General features: G+C 50.1%; 1 protein-coding gene across 1 annotated transcript in view; it reads left to right on the top strand.

The window, feature by feature from the left end:
* Nucleotides 1–9,007: 9,007 nt before the first annotated feature.
* The window catches only part of LOC147673623 (cocaine- and amphetamine-regulated transcript protein-like), a 30,141-nt gene continuing 16,021 nt past the window's right edge, over nt 9,008–23,127 (top strand). Inside the window, exons 1-2 of the mRNA XM_086947538.1 lie at nt 9,008–9,230; nt 14,722–14,802. Of these exons, the coding sequence (XP_086803664.1) occupies nt 9,060–9,230; nt 14,722–14,802 (252 nt within the window). The 5' untranslated portion in view covers nt 9,008–9,059. The remainder of the gene's footprint in view (nt 9,231–14,721; nt 14,803–23,127) is intronic.

Below are 23,127 nucleotides of genomic sequence, written 5' to 3'. Positions count from 1 at the left end.
ATGAGAATAGATCAACAAATCTCATGCACCTCAAAAAATGTCATTTATATAATTGAATGCAAATGTGGAATGAAATATGTGGGGTGCACCACGTGTATGTTGAAAAAGAGAATTTTGGAGCACATTCGTGCAGTAAAAAATGCCAACATGCAATATGCCACTGCGAAGCACATGAGTACATGCCAAAATGGTGATTGGAGGCAAATGCATTTCTTCGGAGCAAAAATGCTGGACAAAATGGAAAGAGGAGGTGATGTGGTCAGAAGATTGCGACAGATGGAGTCTTGTATGATAATTAGACTCCGAACCAAACACCCGAAGGGGATGAACTTTGGAGAGGATCTGCATGTCCATCTGGAATAAGAACCTCAGAACAAAAATGGGTACTACACCCTGAACAACTTCAAAAAACGGAAAAAACAAGAAAAAAACATCGAATTAAGACAATGGGTACTAAACCCTTCAATTTGAACAATGATTATTATTTAAGTGCAAAAATCATGCAAAGTCTTTCTTTTCTTTTATCACTTAATTGCACTAAAACTACAATTCCCATAATGCCTCATAAATGGCTACAAATGGGCTAGTATAAATACAAACACTGTAGAGGGACTAACCAACCGTGAGCAAGGCCGAGTGAGGCCGAAACGCGTTGGTGGGGTGAAGTCTTGCAATAAATAAGGCTTTAAATCGATCTCTGACTGTGCCGCCTCCTTTGTTTCAAAAAATTACCTGGGTCAGGATCCGACCCCTGGGCAGAGCACACACTGCAGAGCGCGCCCACATGGCTATGGGATCTCTTTGGATGCTGATATATATATATATATATATATATACTAGCAGCCCGCCCCAGCGTTGCCTGGGGCAGAAAGGGGCTGGGGGCAGCATTTCCGAATTGCGTCAGCGTTGCCTGGGGCAGAAGGGGGCTGGGGGCAACATTTCAGGCTTGGGTGCATTCCCGCCCCGGCCCCCGCCCGCCCCGACATTGCCCAGACCGCCTCCCGCCTGCCTCCCGCCTCCCGCCTCCTGTCTCGCCTTTGCCTCTGCCTTACCCCGCCCCGACATTGCCCAGACCGCCTCCCGCCCGCCTCGCCTTTGCCTTACCTGAGCCGCCGCTCTTCCCCGCGCTCCAGACTTCACTGCCACTCCTCGCTGCTCGTCACCGCTCCTCCCCGCCTGTCGTCATCACACACTTTGCAGACATCGCTAGGTCGCGGCCATCGCTACGTCGCAGCCGGCGCTACTTTTATGGGAATACTTTGTTTTTAAAGTTTAATTTTTTAATTTAAGTTTTTATTTTAATTTTATGCAGCCTATGTCCATCTACACACCCTGAGGATTACAACAATGTAGTGGGTGTGTGGATTGGCGCTGTGGTTCCCGAGTTTACCTTGCCAAAAGGTTTCTGTTCTCTCTTTATAATAGTAGTATAGATATATATATATCAAGGCGATATGGGGACCCAGCGAGTGGTTGTTTGTCAGCAAGCCGGGTTTCACCACTGTTGCTGTACCGTGTTCGTAAACACTGTTCAGGTCCCACAAATTGGACACGAGGGAGAGGAGCAGAGTTTCACCCGGCGTGCTATGTGAGTGGCATGCTGGGACCTGTAGTTTGCCGACGCTGCTGCAGTATCCTGAGTGACTCTGTCCCGCCCTACCTGAACACTCCACCAATGGCTGAACAAAAGGCATCATTTACGGAGCAGTGGCGCCAAGCTCTGTTTGTTTTACAGCAGGCATCTGAGGAAGTCAATTACGACGAAACGCGTCATGCCCAAGCTGTTTCCTGATGAAATAAACCACTTACCTGAATCCCCATGGTGTCCCTCTGATTCCTCGTGTGGTTGGATCTTCGATGTTATATTGTGCGCGCAGGCCCGTGGCGCGCTAGAGGGAACCGTCTTGTAAAGAGGACAGAGGCAATCAAGGCACCGCTGCACTCGTGCAACTTCTGTTTCCAGGCTACTGGGAGCTCTCTGTTCCGCCACACCCACATCGGATAACAGCGCCGCTGCAGCCAGCAGCATTGTGTACTTACACATGGAAATTGAGGGGCCACAGCGTCCATGATTCCAGGACTGTCCCGGTGCGGATATGTGTGGTCAAGGCGATATGGGGACCCAGCGAGTGGTTGTTTGTCAGCAAGCCGGGTTTCACCACTGTTGCTGTACCGTGTTCGTAAACACTGTTCAGGTCCCACAAATTGGACACGAGGGAGAGGAGCAGAGTTTCACCCGGCGTGCTATGTGAGTGGCATGCTGGGACCTGTAGTTTGCCGACGCTGCTGCAGTATCCTGAGTGACTCTGTCCCGCCCTACCTGAACACTCCACCAATGGCTGAACAAAAGGCATCATTTACGGAGCAGTGGCGCCAAGCTCTGTTTGTTTTACAGCAGGCATCTGAGGAAGTCAATTACGACGAAACGCGTCATGCCCAAGCTGTTTCCTGATGAAATAAACCACTTACCTGAATCCCCATGGTGTCCCTCTGATTCCTCGTGTGGTTGGATCTTCGATGTTATATTGTGCGCGCAGGCCCGTGGCGCGCTAGAGGGAACCGTCTTGTAAAGAGGACAGAGGCAATCAAGGCACCGCTGCACTCGTGCAACTTCTGTTTCCAGGCTACTGGGAGCTCTCTGTTCCGCCACACCCACATCGGATAACAGCGCCGCTGCAGCCAGCAGCATTGTGTACTTACACATGGAAATTGAGGGGCCACAGCGTCCATGATTCCAGGACTGTCCCGGTGCGGATATGTGTGGTCAAGGCGATATGGGGACCCAGCGAGTGGTTGTTTGTCAGCAAGCCGGGTTTCACCACTGTTGCTGTACCGTGTTCGTAAACACTGTTCAGGTCCCACAAATTGGACACGAGGGAGAGGAGCAGAGTTTCACCCGGCGTGCTATGTGAGTGGCATGCTGGGACCTGTAGTTTGCCGACGCTGCTGCAGTATCCTGAGTGACTCTGTCCCGCCCTACCTGAACACTCCACCAATGGCTGAACAAAAGGCATCATTTACGGAGCAGTGGCGCCAAGCTCTGTTTGTTTTACAGCAGGCATCTGAGGAAGTCAATTACGACGAAACGCGTCATGCCCAAGCTGTTTCCTGATGAAATAAACCACTTACCTGAATCCCCATGGTGTCCCTCTGATTCCTCGTGTGGTTGGATCTTCGATGTTATATTGTGCGCGCAGGCCCGTGGCGCGCTAGAGGGAACCGTCTTGTAAAGAGGACAGAGGCAATCAAGGCACCGCTGCACTCGTGCAACTTCTGTTTCCAGGCTACTGGGAGCTCTCTGTTCCGCCACACCCACATCGGATAACAGCGCCGCTGCAGCCAGCAGCATTGTGTACTTACACATGGAAATTGAGGGGCCACAGCGTCCATGATTCCAGGACTGTCCCGGTGCGGATATGTGTGGTCAAGGCGATATGGGGACCCAGCGAGTGGTTGTTTGTCAGCAAGCCGGGTTTCACCACTGTTGCTGTACCGTGTTCGTAAACACTGTTCAGGTCCCACAAATTGGACACGAGGGAGAGGAGCAGAGTTTCACCCGGCGTGCTATGTGAGTGGCATGCTGGGACCTGTAGTTTGCCGACGCTGCTGCAGTATCCTGAGTGACTCTGTCCCGCCCTACCTGAACACTCCACCAATGGCTGAACAAAAGGCATCATTTACGGAGCAGTGGCGCCAAGCTCTGTTTGTTTTACAGCAGGCATCTGAGGAAGTCAATTACGACGAAACGCGTCATGCCCAAGCTGTTTCCTGATGAAATAAACCACTTACCTGAATCCCCATGGTGTCCCTCTGATTCCTCGTGTGGTTGGATCTTCGATGTTATATTGTGCGCGCAGGCCCGTGGCGCGCTAGAGGGAACCGTCTTGTAAAGAGGACAGAGGCAATCAAGGCACCGCTGCACTCGTGCAACTTCTGTTTCCAGGCTACTGGGAGCTCTCTGTTCCGCCACACCCACATCGGATAACAGCGCCGCTGCAGCCAGCAGCATTGTGTACTTACACATGGAAATTGAGGGGCCACAGCGTCCATGATTCCAGGACTGTCCCGGTGCGGATATGTGTGGTCAAGGCGATATGGGGACCCAGCGAGTGGTTGTTTGTCAGCAAGCCGGGTTTCACCACTGTTGCTGTACCGTGTTCGTAAACACTGTTCAGGTCCCACAAATTGGACACGAGGGAGAGGAGCAGAGTTTCACCCGGCGTGCTATGTGAGTGGCATGCTGGGACCTGTAGTTTGCCGACGCTGCTGCAGTATCCTGAGTGACTCTGTCCCGCCCTACCTGAACACTCCACCAATGGCTGAACAAAAGGCATCATTTACGGAGCAGTGGCGCCAAGCTCTGTTTGTTTTACAGCAGGCATCTGAGGAAGTCAATTACGACGAAACGCGTCATGCCCAAGCTGTTTCCTGATGAAATAAACCACTTACCTGAATCCCCATGGTGTCCCTCTGATTCCTCGTGTGGTTGGATCTTCGATGTTATATTGTGCGCGCAGGCCCGTGGCGCGCTAGAGGGAACCGTCTTGTAAAGAGGACAGAGGCAATCAAGGCACCGCTGCACTCGTGCAACTTCTGTTTCCAGGCTACTGGGAGCTCTCTGTTCCGCCACACCCACATCGGATAACAGCGCCGCTGCAGCCAGCAGCATTGTGTACTTACACATGGAAATTGAGGGGCCACAGCGTCCATGATTCCAGGACTGTCCCGGTGCGGATATGTGTGGTCAAGGCGATATGGGGACCCAGCGAGTGGTTGTTTGTCAGCAAGCCGGGTTTCACCACTGTTGCTGTACCGTGTTCGTAAACACTGTTCAGGTCCCACAAATTGGACACGAGGGAGAGGAGCAGAGTTTCACCCGGCGTGCTATGTGAGTGGCATGCTGGGACCTGTAGTTTGCCGACGCTGCTGCAGTATCCTGAGTGACTCTGTCCCGCCCTACCTGAACACTCCACCAATGGCTGAACAAAAGGCATCATTTACGGAGCAGTGGCGCCAAGCTCTGTTTGTTTTACAGCAGGCATCTGAGGAAGTCAATTACGACGAAACGCGTCATGCCCAAGCTGTTTCCTGATGAAATAAACCACTTACCTGAATCCCCATGGTGTCCCTCTGATTCCTCGTGTGGTTGGATCTTCGATGTTATATTGTGCGCGCAGGCCCGTGGCGCGCTAGAGGGAACCGTCTTGTAAAGAGGACAGAGGCAATCAAGGCACCGCTGCACTCGTGCAACTTCTGTTTCCAGGCTACTGGGAGCTCTCTGTTCCGCCACACCCACATCGGATAACAGCGCCGCTGCAGCCAGCAGCATTGTGTACTTACACATGGAAATTGAGGGGCCACAGCGTCCATGATTCCAGGACTGTCCCGGTGCGGATATGTGTGGTCAAGGCGATATGGGGACCCAGCGAGTGGTTGTTTGTCAGCAAGCCGGGTTTCACCACTGTTGCTGTACCGTGTTCGTAAACACTGTTCAGGTCCCACAAATTGGACACGAGGGAGAGGAGCAGAGTTTCACCCGGCGTGCTATGTGAGTGGCATGCTGGGACCTGTAGTTTGCCGACGCTGCTGCAGTATCCTGAGTGACTCTGTCCCGCCCTACCTGAACACTCCACCAATGGCTGAACAAAAGGCATCATTTACGGAGCAGTGGCGCCAAGCTCTGTTTGTTTTACAGCAGGCATCTGAGGAAGTCAATTACGACGAAACGCGTCATGCCCAAGCTGTTTCCTGATGAAATAAACCACTTACCTGAATCCCCATGGTGTCCCTCTGATTCCTCGTGTGGTTGGATCTTCGATGTTATATATATATATATATATATATATAATTACCAATCCAACGATGTACGGACACTCAGAGGCTACGGGCTGTTGCAAACCAAGTAGTTTGTTTTAAATTTGCTTTTAATGGTCTTCTTTTTGTGTTATCTGTTCACAGGAGGAAAGGAAGGTAATGGATCACTAGTATGACCACAACACGGCTTCCCTACCCTTTTCTTCGTTCGGATCGGCTCAACACCAACACTGAAGATAAGACACCTTTTAGAGGCTTTTTGAGCACTTCACTTATTATCGTTAAATTTAATTTTGTTTATAGTTTTGTATTTCACATTTACGGTATGAACATGCAGAGAGGTACCAATTTTTAAGTCAATGGACCTAAAGTAGCTGGTTTCAGCCTACCCGGTTGGTTTCCTAGATTCGATGATTGTAATTTTTGAGTACTAAAATTTACCAGCGAATACTTGAATTGTGGTATTGATATTTTGGCACTAGTCCGCAAGTATAGATCATCCTCTGGTTTAAGGACATGAGTTTCAACAACTCTTTAACGCTTTTAATCTGGAAGAATATCGCATGAGCAATTCATGATATTCTATGTAGGACTAAGTTATAGCAAAAAATTATTTTGTACCTACAGTCCTAATCCTATGGGTCAGAAACATCGACTTGCAATACACGATGTTTGATTCATGTGGTCTTGTGAGAGAGCACGAGCCCATTTAGAAAGATGATAGCTGCAAGTCTTGGAAATAATTGCACACCCAATTGGTATCTAATAAATTCAAACACATTGGGGCCGATTCCGATCATGGAAAAAAACGTCTTTACGATTTTCATCCGGAGCCATCCCCGTACAATTCGTATCCATCCATCCGAGTCGCGTAGTACGATCCGTATTCCGTCAATCTGTCCGAATCGTCGCGATCCGTACGTATTGCAAGGCTGAAACAGTGAACCGTACGACTCGTACACATGCCGTACGACCCGACGACTACGATCCGGACCGGGGTATGAGGACGCGATTCGTATGGTCCACGTCAGGTAAGAGCGATTCATACGGAAAAGCACACAATCACCTACACATCATACAGTGCGTACACCCCATGATCAGAGGGCTACGGTGCGTATCCCTGCGATCTTGAGGTGTACGCACCGTACCCCGCAATCGCTGGGTGTACGCACCGTACACCCAGCGAACATGGGGTACGGTGCGTACACCCCAAGATCGCGGGGTACGTGCCTACACCCCGTGGGTGCGTACCCCTGCGATCATGGGGTGTACGCACAGTCCCGGGGAGTGGGGGGGGGGGGGGGGGGGGGGTCCGTACCTGTTTCGGGGCGAACTCTGCTTTTGCAGCTGTTTTCATCTCCCGTCGAAAAAGTGTCGTACGGTGCGTACCTGACACGAATCGTACATGCCGGGTCGGAAAAAGCAGCCGCGAACCGTACAGATGACGCGTACAGCGGGTTCCGAGGGAGATTCGTACGGGGATTTGATTTGTATGGTCTCTGTATGATTTGTACGGAGTCCAGCTCCTGGTACGAATCGTACTTCGTCGTACGTACGGGGGACGTTGCAGGGTACGATTTGTACGGGAAAAATGCTCCGAACGGCTATTCAGAGCGGTTTTTCCCAAATCGGAATCGACCCCGAGGTGATTTAGAGCATATACATAGCTCAGTTTGTGTCATGAATATAACATGTGTTGCATTTGTACGTGCATGAATTCGTAATACATACCCTTCCAAGATGTCAGCCAATATAAACTGTGACTCAGGCTGGTCAATAGGACCTCTTCTATGTTCATGTTATTTAAGCACGTCATTGTGGAACTGTAAAATCGTGCGATCAAGAGACAGGCTTGTCCCGAAACGCATTGCGGTTCTAAAGTAATAAACTTGGTTTGCAACAGCCCGTAACCTCTGAGTGTGCATACATCATTGGATTGGTAATTATGGACATTATGACTGGCTTGGGTTTTGCCGGTAAACGCACTACCTGCCACCGGAGCGAATCCCAGAAGAACTCCTTAGTGCACATATCGATCTACATATATATAGAGATAAATATCTCCGACAGTTGGTGCCATAAACATCACTCATGACGTGGTCAGTGATATCACTGATGATATCTCAAAGTACATCATGGATGACATCATCTACAGAACCACTCACACCCCCATAGAACCTCTCATACACCCACTCCCACACAACCGCTCACATACCCATACCAGTACTCACACAACCAATCACTTATCTATAGAGCCACTCACACATCCACTCACTCATACAGCCACTCACACACACTCACTATCTCACCCATACAGCCACTCATGCACCCACTCACTCACCAATACAGCAGCTTACGCGTCCAATCGTTCATACATAGAGACACTTACACACCCACTCATACACCCTTACAGCCATTCACACACCCACTCAATCACCAATACAGAAACTCACACAACCACTCCCTCATCCATACAGGTACTCACACACCCACTCACTTACCCAACAGCCACTCACACTGACATTCACTCTACCACGTTATGAGTGGTGTAATATGTGAGGTCATAAGCAGTGCATTGTGGGCGCAAGTTATAGGTAGCTCGGCTATCTGTAACTGCTGAATTTCACTGGTTTTGCACGAGTGAAATCTTAACCTAACCATAACCTCCTGTAACATATGGGGAGGGGGGAGAGAAAGAAAGAGAGAGAGAGGGAGAAAGAGGGAGAAAGGGAGGAGAGGAGGAGAGGAGCGGAGAGGAGAGGAGAGAGGAGAGGAGAGGAGAGGAGAGGAGAGGAGAGGAGAGAAGAGAAGAGGAATTACCCAGCTCAATGGTACTTGCATTACGAGTTTCAAATCTGAGTGTGGTCAGCTCAGCCATTCATCCTTTGTGAGACTGATAAAATGAGTACCATTTATACTTTTTCGCTACAGACTAATCTGCTGCCACGTCTCGGAGCGCGGTATGGTGTCTAGAGAGTATGTGATTGATTGGGGGGGGGGCGTATTTAAACCATTTCTTCTCAACGTTCCAAGTAGCTCTACCCCTGCACATAAGGGGCGGGAGGAGAAGAGTCGGTCCTCTGAGGGGGGGGGGAGAAGAGTCGGTCCTCTGTGGGGTGGGGGAGGGGTTGAGCCAGGGGGAGCTGAAGTATAAAAGGATGGAGAGAGAACCATGGTTCGCTAGAACCTCTGCTTGAAGACGGCCCCGCTCTCCTCACGCAGGACCAGCGCTCCCAGCCTCTGAGATGGAGCCCAGAAGAGCCGGACTCCTGGGGGGGCCCTCCGCGGGGCTCCGCGCCCTGCTGCTGGGGCTGCTCCTCGCCTTCATCCTCGTGGGCTGCCAGGCGCAGGGGTCCGAGGAGGGGGCGTCGCAAGAGGACCAGACGCCGCAGCACGGCTACCCTGCCAGGACACTGGTGAGTCCGGAGGACAGGGGAAGGGGGCGGGGGGGGAAGGGGGCGGGGGGGGGAGGGGGGGGCACGCAGTGGGGGTGGGGGCGCGTCCGTTCTGAAGCCTCAACAAGATCACCCACGTGTGCTGGGTAATAGTGAAACTATGGGAGAACTGGGGCTGAACAGAGCAGCTACACCCGAGCTGGGTAATAGTGAGTCTGATGGTGAACAACCAAGCTGCACCCACGTGTGCGGGGTAATAGTGAAACTATGGGAGAACTGGGGCTGAACAGAGCAGCTACACCCGAGCTGGGTAATAGTGAGTCTGATGGTGAACAACCAAGCTGCACCCACGTGTGCGGGGTAATAGTGAAACTAGGAGACAGCTGATGGTGAACAGCTGCACCCACGTGTGCGGGGTAATAGTGAAACTAGGAGACAGCTGATGGTGAACCGCCAAGCTGCACCCTTGTGTGCGGGGTAATAGTGAAACTATGGGGCAGTTGATGGCGAACAGTGCAACTGCACCCTCGTGTGTTGGGAAACAGTGAGATTAAGGGAGAGCTGGTGGCGAACAGTGCAGCTGCCCCCTCGTGAGCTGGGTACTAGTGAGACTGCGCCCTCGTGAACTGTGCAATAGTGAAACTTTGGTACGGCTGTGGCGAATAGCGCAGCTGCCCCCTCGTGAGCTGGGTACTAGTGAGACTGCGCCCTCGTGAACTGTGTAATAGTGAGACTTTGGTACAGTTGACGGCGAACAGCGCAGCTGCCCCCTCGTGTGCTCCTTGGCGTACACTCACCTGGTGGTTAGTTGGCATGGTTTGTTCATTCGTTCTGTCGCTTGTGACTGGAGCTGACCAAGCCGCTGGTGAACAGCGCAGCTGCACTCCCTACTGGCAGATATATTAGTGAAACTGTGAGCAGCTGATGACGCGTGGTGCACGTTCACCAATTCCCATCTACACTGTGTGAGCGCCTAGAGACCCTCACGGGTGAGTGCCGTGGTGCCACCGTACCACTACAAATCCTTGACTGAATGTCTGTCAGGAATGTGGTGACTGCGGGTCGTGTAGGCGAGGAGGGCAAAGGTCACGTACTCAATGAGAGGTGGCAGCGGCTGAAGGCACGGAGTACAGCGGCTCCACTGTGTGATCTGAGGCGCACTGAGCCCCCAAGCACCTACCTCTTTTCCAATGGGTGAGAGTTTTGACTGACTGGTGTCAAACAGAGCAGCTGCACCCCAGCCGTCGGGCACAATTTTCAGTGACTCATACTTAAGTTTTCTCGTCGTGTAGGAAGCCAAAGACAAACACAACGCGCCTAATTTGGGCTGGGTGCGCATAAACCTCAAAGGGCACCGGCGAACATAAAGCACGGCTGCGTGACAATGTGAAAGCGATGTCATTTTGTCAGGTTGTGACCCGAGTTTGCATCCTCGGGGGTTTTAAAGCTCTCTCAGCACCTGTACAAATTGAAATAAACGGACGGGGGTTTGCCCAAGATCACAACGTGTGGCCGAGGCTACCAGAGGCTCGCCATGCGTCCTCGATGCCACGAAGTAGGAGCCCCGTTGGTGGTGGGGTGCGCGAGTGACTACGTTTAAGCGCCTCGAAGCCCCCCTCCATCCTCATATAGGAGCTTCCAGGGCCCAGTACAAATATCTATAGGATAAAGCTGCCGAGGGGCCCTAGAGCCCCCCCCCTTCTGAGGGTGAGTATAGCGCCCTCGCTTGAGCCTCCCCGCCAAAAGTTGGGCGCTGCCCTCCACCGACCACCCGCCCCCTGTCCACCCGCTGTCCCACCCGCAGATGAGAGCAACCGCCGCCGCGAGACTCCCCGCCCTCCCTCCAGGAAGCGGCGTTTTATTGTAGCGCCTTGTAGCAGGCCGGTATTAAGTATACATTCCCCATTTACTGCACGCGCAGTCCAGCTTCACTTTGGAAGGGGCACAAGGCACTTTTACCCAAAAAGGTAAATTGTAATACTGAATTTTTTAATCAGCTGGAGCCTATCAACAAAAGAAATAAAACACATAATATCAATAGTAATACAATGTTGATCATATTAATATGATATTTGAGCGCTGGCACGTTAGAAGCATTATCTTCGTAATTCTGGCGTTGTCTGGGGAGTCTTAGCCCTAGTAGCATCAATATACGTGTTACTTATTAGTAGTATAATGAGTCGGGCGGTATTATTAATATATATGGAACCGCAGCATTTAATAATCGGTGTAACGTTGTTGGTATCATGATAATGAGATGGGTTGCCAACAAATTACCAGCTCACCGACACTTATTTTATCAATCCCTGAGGATGAGAGGCTGAGCGGGAACCCGTCATCAGCAGGACCACTAACCCGCCATGCCGCCGTACCCTATATCATATGAGGTGATAGATATGGGATGAAACACTAATATGATCTGATCTAAAAAAGCTTCCTGCCAATAAAGAAAGCTTTGGATTAAAAAATAGCGCTTTCTTATGACACATAAAAGTCTGACCTCACCTGTGCTCCCCTTCATTTTACAATGGCTTTTTTTCACAAAGTGTTAGGTGGCTTACAAAACACGTCCTATAGGGGAAATAGTTATTTACACATTTTATACATGTATTCAGCGGTTTGGAAGGCTGGGCCTGTGTGTTGCAATATTTTGCACACACCAGAAGTCACGTAACCTCTTTTTACGTAAACTGCAGGCGCGTCACTCTTTTCAACGGTGCTCCTTTTCTCTACCTCGAGGGACAGGGGCTGAAAGGATGAGCCGGTTCTGTCAGGGTTCGAAGTGCAGACAGACCGGGGACTTGCTGCTTACACAAAATTCCCTTCAGCAGGCGCATTAACCCACTCAGCGGTCTGGCCATCATGATCTAGAACCACTTTATGGATTCACTTTCAAGCTCACAGGAAGCTCCGGTGATTGGCCCCGGATGTGCATTGCAGAGTCTGCCGGCTCACGAGCCCCGGGGAGTTCTGCACTTTGGAGGGTTTCAGTTATTTAATAATGTATTTTATGTTTAGTGCTTTCGCCCGCACCTGGCGCCACCCTTCAGCACAGCACGGTAAATGAAGGACGCCGCGCCTTCTTAATGTGTGTACTGATACATTTGGAAAGCTTCTCACAACAGAGCTAATGTGCCTCAGCCCCTCACACATATATCACAGAAGAAGGGAAGCCCGACATTTTAGAGACTCTGGGGAAATGAACAGTTGAGTTTAGTAAACAACAGCGATTGATTTAGGCCATTAATCTCCTAAACAGTGGAGGCTGGTATGGGGCAGGGGTGGTGGGGCAAGGGAATTGGGGGGTAGAAAACGGATAAAAAAAAAGAAAATTTCACTCACCTGCTGGCTGCAGGAAGCAGACTACCCCTACCCTAAGCCAATAGCGACGCTGCTGTCATCAGCATGATATCAGCGTCATGATTGGTCTGACCATCACTGTGGTTCAGTGCTGAGACAAGCAGTGGAAGGCTGTGCATGTTCTCCACCCAGACTGTGCAATACAGCGGGGTGTAGAACATGCTAAGTCCGCATGACGGTTTGGGCCGGCGCAAGACGGCTGGCCAAACCGTCATGCGCAGTAAGAAGTGCTCACCACTCCTCCCCCTGCTCTGTGGGCACCCCTGCCCACACCTTCAGAGCCAGTACAGAAAAAATGGTAATAAGGTAGTGTTATTATCATTTCATATTTCCTGCGGGGGGGACATTCTTCTGCCTCAGCGGTGGAGCCGCCACCACTGCTTGTAAGTGTGAAAACACATCAGGCTCGATTTTGATGTTGGGTGGAGAGCTTCCGCCCAGCAGTCGGAGACTCTCCGCCCGGCATCCTAAACTATCCCTCCGACCGCCGTATGTTGATTACGGCAGTCGGAGGGCAAACCGCAAGGGCATTCCGCTGTCTTCTGATGGGCTCTGTAAGCCAGTCGGAGCAGGAGCGCAATAAAAATCCCTTCAATGACGGCAGAGCCAGGCTCGGCTCCGCCGTCGGGATTACGATGTCGGTTTCCAACAGCCTTTCCATGTCGGCCTTTCCGATATTGAAAGTCTGTCAGAAAGTGACATTGGGGACTCCTAGCAGGGCCCCCTTACCCCCTGGCTCTCCGCTTAGGGGCCTGGCTGACACCTACGGTGGCCCCTAAAAATCCGTGCACCCCGTAGCCAGCACCGTGAGGCGGCTGCCACACGGCGCAGGTATTTTCACAAACTCTCATTTCTCAACGGGAGCTTGTACTGCGGGCGGTTTCCACCCACCGCACACAGTCCCATAGAGAAATGGGAGTTTGCGACCGCACCCTGTGCGTTCGCGTTGTAGTCAGGTGTGTGGAACTGCCGACCTGTGGCCGGGTGATTACCTCACCGAAACGGTGTCCATCGGAGGCAACTCCAACTGACATCGTAATGAGGGCCATAGTTTCTTAGTTAACACGATGATTAAACAGTACATAGTACACCAGAATAACCTTAGCAGCAGGTCACTAAACAAAGTCTAAAATGCAATTAATGTATTCATTGCATATGATTGAAGCAACATTGATAATGTATGCCAATATCTAGTGCTCACAGTGGAGTGAAGGAACGCGCCGTGATAAGTGAAAACGTAAAAAACAAGCATCAACTGAAAATAACAAGATGTTCCACCTCCTTTTGTTATTTTTACATAATGGAAGGGGAGTCAATATGTCTATAGTCGAGGCGTTTCAATTTCTATGGAATTGTGATCATCATCAGGCCAAGGTGTGTCAGCACCTAGTATCCGGTGGGCGAACGAAAGAGTTACTCATGCGCATGGTTACATTCCGACTAGGAGAGTAAAACACATAGGGGCAGTTGAATAGCCTGATTTGGATGAAGAGAGGTTCTTCAGTACTTGTTATGGTGAGATCACAAATAAGTGTATGGATTAGGGATACACTTAGTTGAGGGTGAGGGTTAAATTTTGTGTCTGGCTCAAGCGGTCTAAAGGTTACTAAAATAGAAGTGCTGCGTGCCCTGCACAGTGGATGGCCCTTTGAAAAGGTCTATGGGTCACCTTTATGGCACGTATTCCTGCATTCTGGTGTCAAACTGGTAATGATGTGAAACCTTGTCCCAGACAGTGCCAACATGAAAAATTGACAAAGTAATGAGGTAACACTGTTACAAAATGTACCGCTCTATTCTACATAATTTGCTTTTCCCTGCCACATAATTTAGTCACATCTGCCACATAACTTGTTCCTCCCCAGCCACATAATTCTAATGGCCCTGATTATGCAATACTGATATTTGACATTGCTCAGACTGATCTGAGTGAGATCTTTTTACATTGGAAGGGGCAATATTTGTCTTTTCTGAAATAATACACCGTACTTTTTTTAATTACGACAGGACAAATTCAACCCTTCATCCTCCAAGCGCCCATGATAAATAGTACTGGGATGGCAACAATAAACTCTAATATTTAGAGCACTGTGAAGTAGCAGTCATGGATAGAAAATTTCATTTATTGACCAATTTGGGTTTTTATTTCTAGGTCGATGCATTGGAAGAACTTCTGGAGAACAATCAAGATAACAGACTCTCTATGGAGAAGAAAGCCAGCATGCTGCCCAGGGTGAGTACTGTCCTCAAGTGCAGACTGGACATTGCTCAGGGGGTTGAGTGCCTGCTGCAAAGGTCCGCTTGTACGCCTCAGGTATTGAGATTGGGTCATGGTGCGGCTGAGACAGCCTTTTATCCTCCCTCAAATGGAATCAGAGGATTTCTGGCACCCTACAGTCACATATAGGCTGGCTCTTTGTCGAGACACTGAGGCACACACACTGGCTCGATAGACACAAATCACATACAGCTGAATAAGTGTACTTGTAACCTAACCGGTTTGTGTAGGCAGTGGGGGCCGCCACGAACAAAGGGTGGTGAGGCGGGTGGAGGGAGCACAGAGGGGGTAAGAGCGGGGTGAGGGGTGTTAATAATAATTTAAAAAAAACTTACTTTAAGGCAGGGCTTTAAGTGGGCCGGGTCTTACCGGTGCTGAGCACCGGCAGCTTTTTAAAGGGGGCCACACAACGGGTCTCTATCGGACTCTGTTTTGTGCCCTGGCACAGGCGGCCAGTTTTATTCCGGACTGCAGTGACAGCAGGCACATGGATGTGCGCTGCTCACACTGCTCACTTCTCATTAGTGGAGAAGTTACAGCATGACGTCATGCCAGGTGAGCCTTGTAAGGGAAGGGAAATCCTTTAAAGAGTAATTTTCTCTCTGGGTTTCCCTTCTCTTTTTGAAACTAAGGAGCAGCAACATTGTCGTGGTGTCCCCAGGGCTTTAAGTAGAAGCTTTTTCAATATTAGTTGCTGCTTATTTATCTTATGCAACTAACAACCATTGACAAAGCCAATAGTCTTGACTTGTTGTAGGTGTGATGTTTCTTGTTGTATCCTATATTTAGAGCCAATGACAGAAACAGCGAAATACAAGTCAGGCGGCACACTATGCTAAGCACAGATTTTTAGCTTACGGGGTTTCAGGCCACGCCCTTAATTACATTGGCCACGCCCCTTTGAGAGACCCCCAGTTTTTTCTTTCCACTTAAAGCCCTGCCTTAAGGTGCCCGCCGCCTCCCGTGTCACATCTCCTCTGCTCTTCCTCATCCCAGCAGCATCCCCTGAGACAGACGCCCTGTGCAATCCCCTTGCTGCTCTCGTACTATGAGTGAAAATTGCAAAAAACACAGTTGATGGACAGAATGTAGAACAATGTCATACATTCACCCCAGTACAAGGATCTGGGCCTAAATCCATCGTTTTTTGCACTCCACACCACCCTGGGTTAGACACTGGCTATATGCAAATCAGCTCTGACCCTGTGCGTCATGGGAACAGTCCAGTCCGAACTGCCAAGCCATGTCTTTCCCAGACCGGAATCAAGCATCCAAGGACCGGTTTCTGGCTATCAGCCTTCATCAGCCTGGATGCTCAGACGTGAGTCCCTTGCTCACTTTGCCACTGGATTCAAGCAAGCCGGGCTGAAGACGGCTGGAATGCCAGAAAGCGGTCCTCGGAAGCTTGTTTCCGGTCCAGGGAAGACATGGCTTGACAGTTCGGGCTGGACTGTTCCCATAGGGCACAGGGTCAGACTAATTTGCATATAGCCATGTCTGAACTGGGGTGGCAGAGTGGGCTAAAGAACGGTGATGGATTAAACCCAGATCTTTTGACTGGGTGTGAGTGTTTGATTGATTCAGATGCTCCGTCCATCACCACCCCCTTTTGTACCGCTTTTGGCCGCCATAAGTGTGGCAGGGTATGCTCAGACGTGAGTCCCTTGCTCACTTTGCCACTGGATTCAAGAAAGCCGGGCTGAAGACGGCTGGAATGCCAGAAACCGGTCCTCGGAAGCTTGTTTCCGGTCCAGGGAAGACATGTCTTGGCAGTTCGGGATGGACTGTTCCCATAGTGCACAGGGTCAGGTTGATTTGCATATAGCCATGTCTAAACTGGGGTGGCAGAGTGGGCTAAAGAACGGTGATGGATTAAACCTAGATCTTTTGACTGGGTGTGAGTGTTTGATTGATTCAGATGCTCCGTCCATCACCACCCCCTTTTGTACCGCTTTTGGCCGCCATAAGTGTGGCAGCGTATGCTCAAACGTGAGTCCATTGCTCACTTTGCCACTGGATTCAAGCAAGCCGGGCTGAAGACGGCTGCAATGCCAGAAACCGGTCCTCGGAAGCTTGTTTCCGGTCCAGGGAAGACATGGCTTGGCAGTTCGGGCTGGACTGTTCCCATAGGGCACAGGGTCAGACTGATTTGCAAATAGCCATGTCTGAACTGGGGTGGCAGAGTGGGCTAAAGAACGGTGATGGATTAAACCCAGATCTTTTGACTGGGTGTGAGTGTTTGATTGATTCAAATGCTCCGTCCATCACCACCCCCTTTTGTACCGCTTTTGGCCGCCATAAGTGTGGCATGGTATGCTCAGACGTGAGTCCCTTGCTCACTTTGCCACTGGATTCAAGCAAGCCGGGCTGAAGACGGCTGGAATCCAGGGCACAGGGTCAGACTGATTTGCATATAGCCATGTCTGAACTGGGGTGGCAGAGTGGGCTAAAGAACGGTGATGGATTAAACCCAGATCTTTTGACTGGGTGTGAGTGTTTGATTGATTCAGATGCTCCGTCCATCACCACCCCCTTTTGTACCGCTTTTGGCCGCCATAAGTGTGGCATGGTATGCTCAGACGTGAGTCCCTTGCTCACTTTGCCACTGGATTCAAGCAAGCCGGGCTGAAGACGGCTGGAATCCAGAAACCGGTCCTCGGAAGCTTGTTTCCGGTCCAGGGAAGACATGGCTTGGCAGTTCGGGCTGGACTGTTCCCATAGGGCACAGGGTCAGACTGATTTGCAAATAGCCATGTCTGAACTGGGGTGGCAGAGTGGGCTAAAGAACGGTGATGGATTAAACCCAGATCTTTTGACTGGGTGTGAGTGTTTGATTGATTCAAATGCTCCGTCCATCACCACTCCCTTTTGTACCGCTTTTGGCCGCCATAAGTGTGGCAGGGTATGCTCAGACGTGAGTCCCTTGCTCACTTTGCCACTGGATTCAAGCAAGCCGGGCTGAAGACGGCTGCAATGCCAGAAACCGGTCCTCGGAAGCTTGTTTCCGGTCCAGGGAAGACATGGCTTGGCAGTTCGGGCTGGACTGTTCCCATAGGGCACAGGGTCAGACTGATTTGCAAATAGCCATGTCTGAACTGGGGTGGCAGAGTGGGCTAAAGAACGGTGATGGATTAAACCCAGATCTTTTGACTGGGTGTGAGTGTTTGATTGATTCAAATGCTCCGTCCATCACCACCCCCTTTTGTACCGCTTTTGGCCGCCATAAGTGTGGCATGGTATGCTCAGACGTGAGTCCCTTGCTCACTTTGCCACTGGATTCAAGCAAGCCGGGCTGAAGACGGCTGGAATCCAGAAACCGGTCCTCGGAAGCTTGTTTCCTGTCCAGGGAAGACATGTCCTGGCAGTTCGGGCTGGACTGTTCCCATAGGGCACAGGGTCAGACTGATTTGTATATAGCCATGTCTGAGCTGGGGTGGCAGAGTGGGCTAAAGAACGGTGATGGATTAAACCCAGATCTTTTGACTGGGTGTAAGTGTTTGATTGATTCAGATGCCCCGTCCATCACCACCCCCTTTTGTACCGCTTTTGGCCGCCATAAGTGTGGCAGGGTGTGCTCAGACGTGAGTCCCTTGCTCACTTTGCCACTGGATTCAAGCAAGCCGGGCTGAAGACGGCTGGAATGCCAGAAACCGTTCCTCGGAAGATTGTTTCCGGTCCAGGGAAGACATGGCTTGGTAGTTCGGGCTAGACTGTTCCCATAGGGCACAGGGTCAGACTGATTTGCATATAGCCATGTCTGAACTGGGGTGGCAGAGTGGGCTAAAGAACGGTGATGGATTAAACCCAGATCTTTTGACTGGGTGTGAGTGTTTGATTAATTCAGATGCTCCGTCCATCACCACCCCCTTTTGTACCGCTTTTGGCCGCCATAAGTGTGGCAGGGTATGCTCAGACCTGAGTCCCTTGCTCACTTTGCCACTGGATTCAAGCAAGCCGGGCTGAAGACGACTGGAATGTCAGAAACCGTTCCTCGGAAGCTTGTTCCGGTCGAGGGAAGACATGGCTTGGCAGTTCGGGCTGGACTGTTCCCATAGGGCACAGGGTCAGACTGATTTGCATATAGCCATGTCTGAACTGGGGTGGCAGAGTGGGCTAAAGAATGGTGATGGATTAAACCCAGATGTTTTGACTGGGTGTGAGTGTTTGATTGATTCAGATGCTCCGTCCATCACCACCCCCTTTTGTACCGCTTTTGGCCGCCATAAGTGTGGCAGGGTATGCTCAGACGTGAGTCCCTTGCTCACTTTGCCACTGGATTCATGCAAGCCGGGCTGAAGACGGCTGGAATGCCAGAACCGGTCCTCAGAAGCTTGTTTCCAGTCCAGGGAGACATGGCTTGGCAGTTCGGGCTGGACTGTTCCCATAGGGCACAGGGTCAGACTGATTTGCATATAGGCATGTCTGAACTGGGGTGGCAGAGTGGGCTAAAGAACGGTGATGGATTAAACCCAGATCTTTTGACTGGGTGTGAGTGTTTGATTGATTCAGATGCTCGGTCCATCACCACCCCCTTTTGTACCGCTTTTGGCCGCCATAAGTGTGGCAGGATATGCTCAGACGTGAGTCCCTTGCTCACTTTGCCACTGGATTCAAGCAAGCCGGGCTGAAGACGGCTGGAATGCCAGAAACCGGTCCTCGGAAGCTTGTTTCCGGTCCAGGAAAGACATGGCTTGGCAGTTCGGGCTGGACTGTTCCCATAGGGCACAGGGTCAGACTGATTTGCATATAGCCATGTCTGAACTGGGGTGGCAGAGTGGGCTAAAGAACGGTGATGGATTAAACCCAGATCTTTTGACTGGGTGTGAGTGTTTGATTGATTCAGATGCTCCGTCCATCACCACTCCCTTTTGTACCGCTTTTGGCCGCCATAAGTGTGGCAGGGTATGCTCAGACGTGAGTCCCTTGCTCACTTTGCCACTGGATTCAAGCAAGCCGGGCTGAAGACGGCTGGAATGCCAGAAACCGGTCCTCGGAAGCTTGTTTCCGGTCCAGGGAAGACATGGCTTGGCAGTTTGGGCTGGACTGTTCCCATAGGGCACAGGGTCAGACTGATTTGCATATAGCCATGTCTGAACTGGGGTGGCAGAGTGGGCTAAAGAACGGTGATGGATTAAACCCAGATCTTTTGACTGGGTGTGAGTGTTTGATTGATTTAGATGCTCCGTCCATCACCACCCTCTTTTGTACCGCTCGTACTATGAGAGCAGCCGCGCATTGGCCTGAGCGGGTTGAAAAAACGCTGCACTCAGGCCAGGGAGGATGTGGGGTCCAGCCCGGCTGCTCAAAACAGCAGGATTGGAGAAACCTAAGTGCACATGTGGGTTTGACCGGCCTGAGACGTGCACACTTAAGGAGTGCACATTGCACTCCTCCTCCCATGCCCCTCCCCTCCCTGCACAAGCTGGCTCAGAACCGGCAAATGAAAAATAAAACGATGCTAGAACATTGTTTTATTTTTCAGCTGCTTGCTCAGAGCCATTGGGGCATCACTCCTACGCCATTGCGGAGGAGCCGCTGCTGTGTGTAGGTGCATCTAGAATCAACAGGTGCCCTGATGAAGAGTAATTTCCAATTTTTCAACCAATACCATTTATCAATCAGTCGGAGCATTCATAATGTGCACAGTAGTTTGGACCAGGTTGTGAGTTTGGAGGAGAACTCCGAGCCCTACCATAAAACGAGATCGTCCAAGGATCAATTTGCCTCCGACTGATTTTGGCATGTCAAACCTACTGAATTTTATCGAGGTAAAATGATCAGAAAAAAAGAAAAAAACATATAATTTAAGGGCCCTCATTACAAGTGGCCTGGTAATTAGTGTGATATTTATTGCACCTGATATAATCCGACCCAGTTGAGTTAAAATTGATTGAGTGCTCCAATTGCGAGTTTTTGGGGAATAACATGCAGGTTTTGGTGCTACCCGCACCCAAATCAGGATGTTCTAGTAAATTCCTACCATTTTCCTTCTGATAAATATCAGCAGGTTCAACCTGCTGACATCTTTTACAAAACTCATGATTAGGATATGTGTGCCAACAGTTACCGCTCATATCTCTATTTACTGGGCCGCTCGGGACTCGGTGCGTTAAATATCAATTCAGCATGTTCTCTGTCATTTCCAAACTTAGACTTGGAGGTAGTCTGTGCACATGGTAAGTACTTCATCCCGGGTTGATGGTATTTACTGTTTGCTTGGTAAGTCCCACCCCTATTCTGACCACCTCCAAATCAGGGCCTAGCGGGGCCTCTTGGTGCTGAGGCCGATAGTTGACGGCAGGATTAGCAGTTGAGGGCCAGCAGCAGCCAGCCGTGAAGGGTCGGAGGGCCGTCATTGTATTTTGAAATATTTTATTACTCTGTGCCTTCTCTGTATGGGTGATGGGGCAAGTACTAGCCCCTACTAACCGAAGTGCACCATAGTCATGTACAACACCTTCAGCCAGCCTGACTTTAAAGCCAACAGCGATTGGTATTCTGGGACTTGTAGTTAAGCTGAACTTCCACCAACGATCGAGAAGACTATTCTCCGCCTCCCTTTCACTTGCCCATACTGCCCGCATCTACCGAAGCAGAAGTGGAGGACGCTCTTTCTCCCACATCGCAGCAAAGACCCGGAACAGCCTCACCACGCACCTCCGGACCCTTACCTCCCTTCCAGACTTCCGAATGGCCCTCAAGACCTGGAAGCCTCTGGGGCCTGTAAGCGCCTGGATACCCTATCGGGTGATCAGCAGCGCTTTATAAATCCTGATTGACTGAAGCTACCAGATTTAGAAAGCATTATGTATTGCATAACATGGTTGTTATTCTTATAAACCTTGTTTGTGCAAATCACAGATAATCCAGCGTTTATCAATTTTTAATGATAAGTTTATCCATTCTCCTGGTTCTACATTTCACTTTCAGTTCAGTTCAGCTCAACTTTATTCAGATACAATAGTACCCATAAAAGCACACAAAACAAATACATCACAGCAAGTAACCAAAAAGATTAAAAATAATTAAAACATATCCAGTGTACAGATACTAAAGTGACTTGTGCAAAGCTGTACAGCATGTCAATACATGTAATTGTTAAAAAGGAGAAACATTACAGAATCTATTTGTAACAATATCAAGGGTCCATCATAGATCTTCGCGCCCTAACTGCAGATTTTAAGAAAGTGCTAGTGCGGAAAATAAGATCAACATCATCTAATTCTATCATGGATCGATATGCTACCTCTAGACTAATTGGTCTTCTTTTATTAAATAAGGACATAAAAACAGTTTAAAATATTTGATATAGTATTTGCAGAAAAATATAAAGTGCATAATAGTTTGCTCACTCCTCCCGTCACAAGAGCACAAATTAAAATTGGAGTTTGGGCTATAACCAAGTGGAAAGCAGAGTGCAAAACGAATTGTGCCAGCTCTTAGATGAAACAGTAAATTCGTCTCCCATCGGCTCATTGGTAAGGACAGATACATGTGGAGTGGATGACTGTACCGTTCAATAACCATGTAGTTTAGCACAGTTATTTTCCTAGCCTCTGTCGCCTCCCGCTCGATCTTATATAGGGAGTACCTGCCAACTCAAAAAATAAACCCGACTATGTGAGGAAGGGGTGGTGCCTTGGAGGGGCGGGGCCTCCTGCCGAGAGCTACCTAAAGGTTCTCTGCTCCTCACTAGGCCCCCCCCTGAAAAACACAAAAACAAAGGGTTGCTGAAACTGTAGCCGACGCCCTGGGTTGTTTTCACACCTCTGAATGGACATAGGATGCTTACTGCCTCCAAAGACATGCTGCAGAGGCACCTTTGCGGTGGCTTTCAGTTCGGCTTTCCTGCCACCATGTGGCTATCACATTGTGACCGTGTGAAGGGAGTCGAAATCGTGTGACACACCGTGTGAGTTGGCAGGCCTGCACTTTGGTTTCGAAATTTGTATCTTAAAAAATCATTATAACTGGGTAATTAAAAATCATTGAGAAAACCATCCTCAGCAAAACACAAGCCCGCGTTCATCACGTTTACGTATGTGCTTGCAGTCATCGCACGCTCTTTGCAGTGGTGTAGATAGACCTTTGACCGCCCGTGGTGGCCCCTGTGTTTGTATATAAGAGTGGGGAGGGGGATGCTGGCAATTCCATGGCGGCTGCCCCGCGACACTCGCAGGAAAAAGCGGGGAGGAAGACCATCACCCCCGAAACGCGTTCCCCTCGGGGTGTGCCACCCCCCCTTTCTACGCTACTGGATCTTTGTATGCATAAAATCAG

The sequence above is a fragment of the Lissotriton vulgaris genome, chromosome 12 (genome assembly GCF_964263255.1).
Source record: "Lissotriton vulgaris chromosome 12, aLisVul1.2, whole genome shotgun sequence".
NCBI classification, from domain to species: domain Eukaryota; kingdom Metazoa; phylum Chordata; class Amphibia; order Caudata; family Salamandridae; genus Lissotriton; species Lissotriton vulgaris.
Note: the sequence above shows the minus strand (reverse complement) of the source record. Positions and strands in the feature narration are given on the sequence as shown.